Raw genomic sequence first — 9721 nt, forward strand, 5'->3', positions numbered from 1 at the left:
CCTCGTGGCGCGGGGAGGCGCTCCACTCACGTTTCCCCTTGGCCTCGGCCCCCGCCTCCATCCACTCCCCCAGTCCACGCCTCCCCACCCCCAGGCTCCACACCCTCCGGGTCTCCGCTGCCTCCCCAGTCCCGGGGTGCCACGTGTTCAGGCGGCTCAGCCCTCCAGCCCTGCCCAAACGCACCTCGCTGCCGGTGGCCAGCCTGACCCAGAACTCCTGCCCCAGGAGGGGTGGGAATGTTCGCACGTGGGGCCGCGTGTTGTGAGGCGCCCGGGAGCTTGTAGGTGCGGCTGTGTAAGTGCAGGACCCGCGGCTTTGTTTGTGAGTGTGTAACTTGTGTGTGACTGTCACCTGGGTGTGTCTGTCTGTAGTTGTGTGTGTCTCAGTGCAGGTGAGTCTAGCTGGGACCGAGGGTGTCTGTAGGGTTGTGTGATGCCCCCTGCAACCTGAAGCGCCGCTAGAAGTGGCCTCAGAAGTGTGGCCGCGCTGTTGGGACCGCAGCTGGAGCTGTGCCCAGCAGGACCCTCTGCTGCCTGCTGAGTGCTGCACCTCCGTCCCCAGGGCTCCAGCGTCCCTGTTCTGGGAATCAGGACCGGCAGTGCTAGGCAGGCCCCTGAGAGTTCAGCCCAACCCTTGAGGTCTTATAGGGGGTGCCTGTGCCACACCCTGTATTTTGACCTCTTGTTCCAGAAGGAAGGGATCCCGCAGACATCCTGTATTTGGGCCATCGGGATGCGGAGGGCCACTGCCCAGCCTGGTTCCAGCTGGCCTGGCCTGCTTGCCCCTGGGACCTGTGTGACCAAACCACTGCCCACCATGCTCCTGGGAGGACTAAGTGAAGCCGTGGTACAGAGCACTCCTGCATGGCAGGTGCTCAGGAAATGGCCCCCTTCCGCAGGCCCGGAGTCCTGGGATGAGCATACTGCCCTGGGGGGTGTCTGTTCTCTGGGGAACAGGTACACATGTTCCCATGTTTAGGTATGAGCCAGTGTGGTCAGAGGCTACGGGTCCATGTTCCTGGGAATACGTGTGTGTGTGTGTGTGTGTGTGTGTGTGTGTGTGGACAAGGAATGTAAGCTTACGTGGGTAAGTACTCAGGTGCATGAAGATGTGTGAGTATTGAGTTGCTAGGAACTGTGTCTGTGTGTCTATTTGCAGGTAGAATGTGAGTCCGTGAGTGTCACAGTGCCTGAGCAGGTAAATGTGAGGATGCGGGTCCATGAGTAGGAGCAGTGGGCAGGAGGTGGGTGGGTAGCCTTGCCCATCAGCCCTAACCGGCTGGGTCGGTTTCTTTCCTACCTTTGCTCAGGCCGGCAGCCGGATGCCCGGGCCCATTGGGCGGGCCGGAGGCCGCCTGCGGGATGAGCAGACTGCTGGGGGGGACGCTGGAGCGCGTCTGCAAGGCTGTGCTCCTTCTCTGCCTGCTGCACTTTCTCGTGGCCGTCATCCTCTACTTTGACATCTATGCCCAGCACCTGGCCTTCTTCAGCCGCTTCAGTGCCCGCGGCCCTGCCCGTGTCCTTCACCCAGCTGCCAGCAGCAGCTCCAACTGCTCCCGGCCGAACGCCACTGCCCCCAGCTCCGGACTCGCTGAGGCCCCCAGTGTCCGGCCTGGCTCCTCGGCTCCCATCCTGCCGCCCTGTCCTGACTCGCCACCTGGTCTCGGTGAGCCTGCAGGGTAGGGCCTGCCCATAGGGGTGGGCAGAAGACCTAGCCATTCCATGGGGAGTGGAGTCTTGACCGATGGGGTGCCGAGGGTCCGGGTCTGTTGTGAGAGGGCTGCTCCTCGGGCTCCCTCGCCCACCCCCGGGCCGAGGGAGAGGGCTGGTGTCCCTGGATTCGGATGAAGTCCTGATTCCTGCCACCGTCCTGCCTGCAGTGGGCCGACTGCTGATTGAGTTCACCTCGCCCATGCCACTGGAGCGGGTGCAGAGGGAGAACCCGGGTGTGCTCCTGGGTGGCCGCTATACACCGCCCGACTGCACCCCGGCCCAGACAGTGGCAGTCATCATCCCCTTTCGACACCGGGAGCACCACCTCCGCTACTGGCTCCACTATCTGCACCCCATCCTGAGGCGGCAGCGGCTGCGCTATGGCATCTATGTCATCAACCAGGTGTGCTGTCTGTGACCCCCAGGCTGGGCACTAACCACCAGGGGACCCGCGGGCACTTGTGAGTGTGGAGCCCGTGTGCCTGTTGGTACATGTGTGGGTTTGGGGGCATTCGTGGTGCTTGTCTGCCATGGTTGTGGGGATATGTGAATTACCTGTAGGGGTACATGGATGTCGGTGTGCATATTGGTGAAGGGGATACGTGCGTGTGAATGTTGGCATGCACACTGGCGGATGTGTGCCTGGCCTTAAGGGGCATGAGCCCCATTGTCTGCCTTTGGTGGGTCCCATCACGTGGTGGTGGAGACCTAGAGCAGTGGTTCTCAACCTTCTGGCCCTTTAAATACAGTTCCTCATGTTGTGACCCAACCATAAAATTATTTTCGTTGCTACTTCCTAACTGTCATGTTGCTACTGTTATGAATCAGAATGTACATATCTGATATGCAGGATGGTCTTAGGCGACCCCTGTGAAAGGGTCGTTTGACCACCAAAGGGGTCGCGACCCACAGGTTGAGAACCGCTGACCTAGGGGGTGCCGGCTGTGAGGTGTTGAGGGCGGAGGAGAGGAAGAGTTAGTCCTCAAAGAGGGATGAAGTCTGCCTTAGTGCCAAGCTCTGGCCCAGCTGAAGCCCAGGGACTCGGCTCACTTTCTGAGCCCTGCCATGGGTCAGCCAGGGCTGGCCACTGGAGCCCACAGGGGACCTGGCTTAGGCCCTCCTCCCCACAGGAAACTCCCAGACTTGGGCTTGGATCCCTGGAGTCTCCAGGACGATGGTGTGAGTCTGGAGTTGGAGCGGGGAGCTGTGGGAGCACCAAGGGGCCTGGTCCAGCCCTGGGCGTGGGAAGCAATGGTTGAGGTGGGTCTTGAGGGATGAACAGGCATCAGCTGGCAGACAACTGGCGGAGGCAGGCATGCTGGGCAGAGGGACTAGAAGCCTCAGCGAGAGAGCTGGTCTCGTGTGTTCAGGAATTGTTGCCTGAGGTGTGGGGTCCAAAAGGAAGGGTGGGTAACAGAGATGAGGCTGGAAGAGCTGGTGGAGGCCAAATCCATAAGGGCCTTAGGAGACCTGTTAAGCACTTGAAATCCAGCCCGAAGGTGGTGGGCACCATTGTAAAGTTTTAAGGGGGGAGCGAAGTGTGTGTTTCTTTATAGAAAGGTCACTGATTGCACGTGGAGAATGGCCTGGGAGAGGAGACTCGAGGCAGAGTGACCAGTGGGAAGAGGCTATGACGTGGAGGAAAGAAATGGTGGACATGGTGTGAGTCAGGCAGTGGCTGTGGTGGGGGAGGGAGAGATGTGACACCGGTGGAGGGAAGGGAGACGCCAGGACAGCCGGAGTGCCCTGTCTTGGTGTTCACTGCGCCTGTGAGCAAGATGGAAACGCAGGAGCCAGGACAGGTCTGGGGGAGAGCATGACTGAGTTCTTTTCCGCGTGTGCTGAGTGTGAGCGCCTGGGGGAGTGTGAGACCAGTGGTTAGCAGGCAGTTGGTCAAATGAGTCCACCTTGGAGTGAGGTCTGCGGTGGAGAGAGGGCTCTGGGAGCCACCAGTATGTAGATGGTCCCTAAAACCAACAGTGTCCAACCTGCAGGGAGCATGGGGCCTGGGAGGAGAGGCCAGTGTGGAAGAAACAGGTGGAGGAAGAGAGATGGCCGCAGAGGCTGCCAAGGTTGGCCAGAAAGGTTTGAGGAGACCCAGGAGGGTGCGGTGCTCTGGGGGCCCAGGAATGAGCATCAAGAAGGAAGCGTGGCGAGTGCGTGAGCGCTGCCGTGGGAGGAAGGACGGATGTGGACCAAGACGCGTCCAGTGGATTTAGCAACAGGGTGGGCCCAGCGAGAGCCATTTCAGGGGCATGGTGGGGGCGGAAGCAGATTGCAGTGGGATGAAGAATCAGATCTGACAACATGGAAACAGGCGATTGGAGACAACTCCTTAAAAGAAACAAACTCTGCCAACAAGGGAGGGCAAAAAGGTAGGGCAGTGGTTAGAGGGAGGTTTTCTCCTCCCGAGGGGAGAGAATTGGGCGTGCGTGTGAGCCCTGTGGGAGCTACCTGAGCTCCTGGCTGGTGAGAGAGGTGGGAAAGGAGTCCTGATGAATCCGGAGATGACGGACAGCTGCTCCAAGGACTGGAGGGAGAGAGGGTGCAGGGGGAGAAGGGAGGAAAGCAAGAACCCTGGGCAGTTCAGGGCCCCGGGGTAGCAGCTCCCACCCTGCTAGGCCCCAGCTGGCTGGTGGTGAGGAAGGGCCACTCTTGCTTCTCTCCTTCCAGAGGGGCCCCTGGAGGACCCCCCACAGGAGCCTCTCCGGCTCCAGCCTGGAGATCGTCGGCTCGGGCCCAGGCTCACGGGACCATGACCGCCTGAGCTTGTCGTTTTGTTGGGAGACGAGTGACCTCGCCCGTCCTGTCCTGGTGTCAGAGGCTCCCCAGGGAACTGGGTGTAGAGCCAGATGAGCCAGAGGGGACGGTGGCTGAGGCTCCGTAGCTCAGTCCCATGGTTTCTGGGCACTCGGGGCGCTGGTTGTCTGTCTCACTTGGTGACTGTGCTCAGTAGGGATGCAGTGTGCTCAGGGCTGCTCATCTCCAGGATCGCCAGTGGCACAAACAAGACGCCTGGCACCAAGACCAGGCTGCAGGGCATGTCTGAGTGAGGGAAGATTGAAGTAAGAGCTCTAAATCACAGTTTAAGTGGACGCCGGCATACGTGAAGCACGCGGGAGGGGATGAATAATGACACTGCGGCGGGGAGGTTCAGGGAGGCCTTCCAGACGCGAGCGCAAGCAGCGGAGAGCATTCGGGCAGGGGCACTGTAACACCAAGGCCAAGGCGAGGAAGAGCCGGGCCGCAGAGGGATGCGGTGTAGCTGGGCCTTGGTGTCGGAGGGCAGTGGCCAGAGAGGAGACCAGAGCCAAGTCATGAAAGGCCTTGGAAGGCCGGGCCCAGGGTAAGGAGCTGGACTTGATCCTGGGAGTCTGCAGGAGCCACGGAGGGGTGGGGGTGGGTAGCAGGCCCCTGGGGACCACTCTGGACAGTGGTAAGTGGCAGGTGCTTGCCAGTCGCAGGACCAGAGCTGACCTGGCCCCTCCCCCAACCCCAGCATGGCGAGGACACCTTCAACCGGGCCAAGCTGCTCAACGTGGGCTTCCTAGAGGCGCTGAAGGAGGACGCCTCCTATGACTGCTTCATCTTCAGTGACGTGGACCTGGTCCCCATGGATGACCGCAACCTTTACCGCTGCGGCGACCAGCCCCGCCACTTCGCCATCGCCATGGACAAGTTCGGCTTCCGGTGAGAGCTCCCTTTGCAGCTGAACCCAGAACTCACCATCCCCCCCGCCCCCAACACACTCAGGCCCTCACTCCCAGCCCCAGTGCCCCCCTAGCTCCTGGCCCGGGGCACACTCTTCCCCACCCCATCTCCATCCTCCCCTCAGGCCCCTCATTGACGCCTGCCCTCCTGCACAATAGGCTGCCCTACGCTGGCTACTTTGGAGGCGTGTCGGGCCTGAGCAAAGCCCAGTTCCTGAGAATCAATGGCTTCCCCAATGAGTACTGGGGCTGGGGTGGCGAGGATGACGACATCTTCAACCGGTGAGTGACAGGTGGAGAGTAGACGCGGGGGTGGGGGTGGGGGTGCATGAGAGGGTGTGGCAGACCGGGCGGGGCTGCTTGCCCTTCCGGGTGCCTGCTCCAGTCCATCTGTCCCCATCCCCAGGATCTCCCTGACTGGGATGAAGATCTCACGCCCAGACGTCCGCATTGGCCGCTACCGCATGATCAAGCACGACCGGGACAAGCATAACGAGCCCAATCCTCAGAGGTGACCCCCAGCACCCCGACCCCAAGGCCCCTAACCCCTTATTCCCTGGGGTGACCCCCTGTGACCCTCTGGGGTGACCCTCTGGATCCCCAGAGATGATCCCAAGACCCCTGACCCTCGACATGAATCTCAGCGCCTCTGGTCCCTGTTCCCTTCCCGCCAGCTCAGCCTCACCCAGGCAGCTCTCCCTCCTGGCTTGATTCCTAGCAGCGACTAGAACGTAAAGGCACGGCTGAGATTGTCATTGAGTAGATTGCATTCCCATCGGAGTCCCCACAGATCTCACTTGTGCCAGAGCAGATAGGATGAGAGATAGACAGCACTGGGCTCAGCTCCTGGGCCTGGAGCTCAACCAAGGCCTGAGCCCTGGGCGTGTGGGCGGGGATTGGAAAGACAGTGCTGACCCTCTGAGATTGGCGTGGGCAGCTCTGTCTCTGAGGGTGTAGCGACATTTGGTGTCTGGTGCTGGCTGGCAGAAGTGCCTGAGAGCATGTGAAATGTAGGCAAGGGCTTCCTGACACTGTTCCGGGACTGTCTGGTGCCAAACCTGCTGGGGAGACGGGTCCAGAGCTGGATGTCCCATACGAAGTTCATTCTAGGGAGGGAGATAGGCAGTTATGGCACAGGGTGGTCAGGGCAAGGTGCTGTCCTGGCAGAGGGGTGGTGGGAAGCCTCCTGGAGAATGTGTAGTAAACTGGAGTTTGACAGCTATTCATTCAGCAAATATTTGTCACCCACCTACCTTGGGCACAGTGCCATATTCTCCAGGTTCATAGAGGAGGCCAGTTTGGATAAAAGGAAATAGTACGTGTTGGAGTCTGGGATGTGAACATGCATGGTATATGCTGAGAGTCTGAAACTCAGGGGCATTAAAATTTCTGAGGGCGGAGACTAACAGTAGAGAAGATCGTTGATGGGTGTTGGGGGTCTCAAATCCCAGGGTGTCAGTTTCACTTTTGTCCCAGGGGCATTGGGGAGTCATGGAAGGGGTTGCCCTTGGAGTTTGAGGAAGGTGAAGGGCTGCCGAGCTGCTGGGTGGAGCCGGAGGGAAGCCGACCAGGCCTGAAGGAATCGGTGGGGCCCCAGGGGCATGCTGGGAGCGAGGCTGCTCTGCTCCAGCTGGAACAGTAGGGTGGTTCTGCTCCGAGCCCAGGGTGTAAGAGTGGGGAGTGCCGCACTGATGTAGGGTTGACGTTTGGTAGAAGCATGAAGCACCGAGTGCCCAGGGAGCTGATGAAAAAGCAGTTTAGGTAAAAACCATGGTGAGCAGGGAAGGGACAAAAGACTGGGAGGAGAGGGCTTCAGGGCGTCTGAGAGTGAGAGCTCAGAGAGGGGTCTGAGCCGAGCTCAGAAGGACTGGGGGGACCAGAGCAGCTGGGATGAGGTTGGGGGTGCAGCTCTTCTGGAAGCACAGTGCCAGGAGCCTTGGTCCTGGTTCAGGAATAGCCATCATCAATTAGTGATGTCTGCCGTGGGTGGGTGAGTGACAAGATAGCAAGATGTTCTGGCTAAAGGTACTCTGTGGGTGGTGGTTTCATCTACCTAGCCGCTTTTGCCTCGAATCTAGGAGTTCTCCCGGATTCGTCTTCCACTCACCCTACATGTCCGAACCATCAGCAAGTCGTATCGGTGCCACCTCCAAACATATCTGAGCCCATCAGTGTTTCCCTTTACTACCTCTCCTTTTGCCTGGACCACTGCAGTGACTTCTCACTGGTTTCCCTGCTTCCCCTTTCCCTTCTGTAGTTCATGTTCCCTGACCCTTCCTTCCCCAAACTGGGCTAAAGATCCCTCCATGTCTTCTTGCTCACAGAATAAAGAACCTGCTTCCTCTGACTTAGAGAGCCCTGCCCGTACATGATGTAACCTTGAAGCTGTCTTACTGCTTCTTCCCTTGGCCCATTAAGGGTCTAGCGGGTGCTAGACTCTAGCCACACAGCTGTGCAAATTCTCATTCCCAGTTTAGGGTCAGCAGGTGCTGTTACCTCTGCCTAGAATGCTCTCCCTCCCGCCGTCAGCTTGATGTCACACAGTCACCCCTTCCAAGTCAGTCTTCTTGGTCTCCCTCTCCTCTGTTCTTCACACTAATGCTGTGTTCCTTGTCTGTTATCCATCTCCCCTAGTGGCAGAGACTTGCCGTGAGAAGGACCTTGCTGGCCTGTTTATGGCTGTGTCCCTGGTGCTTAGGGTAGAGCCTGGCACATGGGGACTGCTCAGTAAATGGTGAAGGAGTGACTAAAGGATGAGGAACAGAGGGTGGCCGAGATGATGGTTTGGGGAGCAGAGATGACACATTGCATTTGAGGTGTCTGTGGGATGCCCTATGTCTGGGTCTAAAGAAGGAAGGTCTAAGATAAGAGGTTTGTGGGGATGTCACAGTTCTGGACTTTGGGGGTGAGATCCGTTTTGAGGGCAATTGTAAGAGTGAAAGAGCTCCAGGCAGGTGGCGGGGTGGCAAGGAGAACCGGGTCACCCCTGGAAGAAGCCGGGATGGCGTGACCCTTGGCCCCAGAGATGGTGGGTTTGGTGGTTAGCGCTGACCTGGACGCACTTCCATCCTCTCTAGGTTTACCAAGATTCAGAACACGAAGCTGACCATGAAGCGCGACGGCATCGCGTCAGTGCGGTATCAGGTCCTGGAGGTGTCTAGGCAGCCGCTCTTCACCAACATCACGGTGGACATTGGACGACCCCCATCCTGGCCCCCCCGGGGCTGACACTAAAGGACAAGGCTCCTGTGCCAAGGATTGCTGGCCAGAGGACTGCCCTTCAGCCTGGCTGGCGGCTGCTCTGAGGGGGATCTCCCAGGACTGAGACTGTGGGCTCTGTTTTCCTGAGGGTCTTCAGTAGGCCCTCCCAGCTGCACCGGAAATTTCAGAACCTACTTTGGAGGGGCATCCATCCTGAACAGGCCCCTCGAGTTGGGGGGGCCTCTGGGGCCATTCCTCCTTACTCCTCCCTCCCCAGCCCAGCCCCCCTTACTGTCAGGATTGGGCCAGCCCCTGCACTGCCTCATGGAGTGGCCTGGGCTAGGTCACTCCACCTCTCTGTGCCTCAGTTTCCCCTCCCTTGAGTCCCCTAGGGCCTGGAAGAATGGGAGGTAGGACTCGGGGGCAGTGCCACTTCCAGGGGGACTTCTCAGACCTGGGGATCCCCCTTGCTCCCAGGGGAGGGGAAACCTTTTTCATTCAACATTGTAGGGGGCAAACTGGTGGCCCCCCGCTGAGGAGCAGCCCCAGGAGGGGACCAGAGGGGGTGCTGTGTTACTGCCTGGGATCTTGGGCTTGGGCTTTGCATGGGTGGCAGGTGGGGCTTGGATCAGTCAGTCTGGTTCCCATCTCCCTGTCTCAGAGCAAAGGCAGTAGCCCCAGGGCTAGCTTGTGTTTGTACATTGCACAGAAACTTGTGTGGGTGCTTTAGTAAAAAACGTGAATGGAGCAGCCCCTTTGCCTGGTTGGGGGTGGGGATCTGGGTCCCTGAATCCAGACCCTGGGTGTGTTGCGTGAGGGCGCCTGGCCCCTCCGAGCCGGCGTCTCTAAGGGGAAAGGTTTACTCTGCACGGCCTCTGAGCCTGAGGAGGCAACGAACAAATAAGCCCCGCGGGCTCAGATTCCTCGGCTCTTCCACCTGTCCCGCCCGGAGTGGCCGGGGATGAGACCCCGGTACTTGGGGTCAGGACCCTTCGGATCGTTGGGTGGTTCAGACCCCAAAAACACCCATCAGCTGCCGTCGGACGCCCAGCGAGTGGGCGCGGCTTTCCAGACCGGGAGGGCGGGGGCGGGGCCTG

At 59.5% G+C, this 9721-nt stretch overlaps 1 protein-coding gene across 2 annotated transcripts; it reads left to right on the forward strand.

The window, feature by feature from the left end:
- Positions 1–70: 70 nt before the first annotated feature.
- On the forward strand, positions 71–9371 carry B4GALT2 (UDP-Gal:betaGlcNAc beta 1,4- galactosyltransferase, polypeptide 2). Of its 2 annotated transcripts, none has more exons than XM_006762627.2 (7): positions 71–295; positions 1311–1666; positions 1881–2116; positions 5213–5403; positions 5583–5705; positions 5830–5934; positions 8501–9371. In XM_006762627.2, exons 2-7 carry the CDS (start codon positions 1363–1365, stop codon positions 8649–8651), a joined length of 1110 nt encoding a protein of 369 aa, XP_006762690.1. In that variant the 5' UTR covers positions 71–295; positions 1311–1362; the 3' UTR covers positions 8652–9371. The 2 variants fall into 2 exon arrangements, with proteins under 2 accessions (XP_006762690.1, XP_006762691.1); XM_006762628.2 differs by lacking the exon at positions 71–295 and adding an exon at positions 1111–1198.
- Positions 9372–9721: the final 350 nt, after the last annotated feature.

Source organism: Myotis davidii, unplaced genomic scaffold, assembly GCF_000327345.1.
Source record: "Myotis davidii unplaced genomic scaffold, ASM32734v1 scaffold458, whole genome shotgun sequence".
In the NCBI taxonomy this organism is placed as follows: domain Eukaryota; kingdom Metazoa; phylum Chordata; class Mammalia; order Chiroptera; family Vespertilionidae; genus Myotis; species Myotis davidii.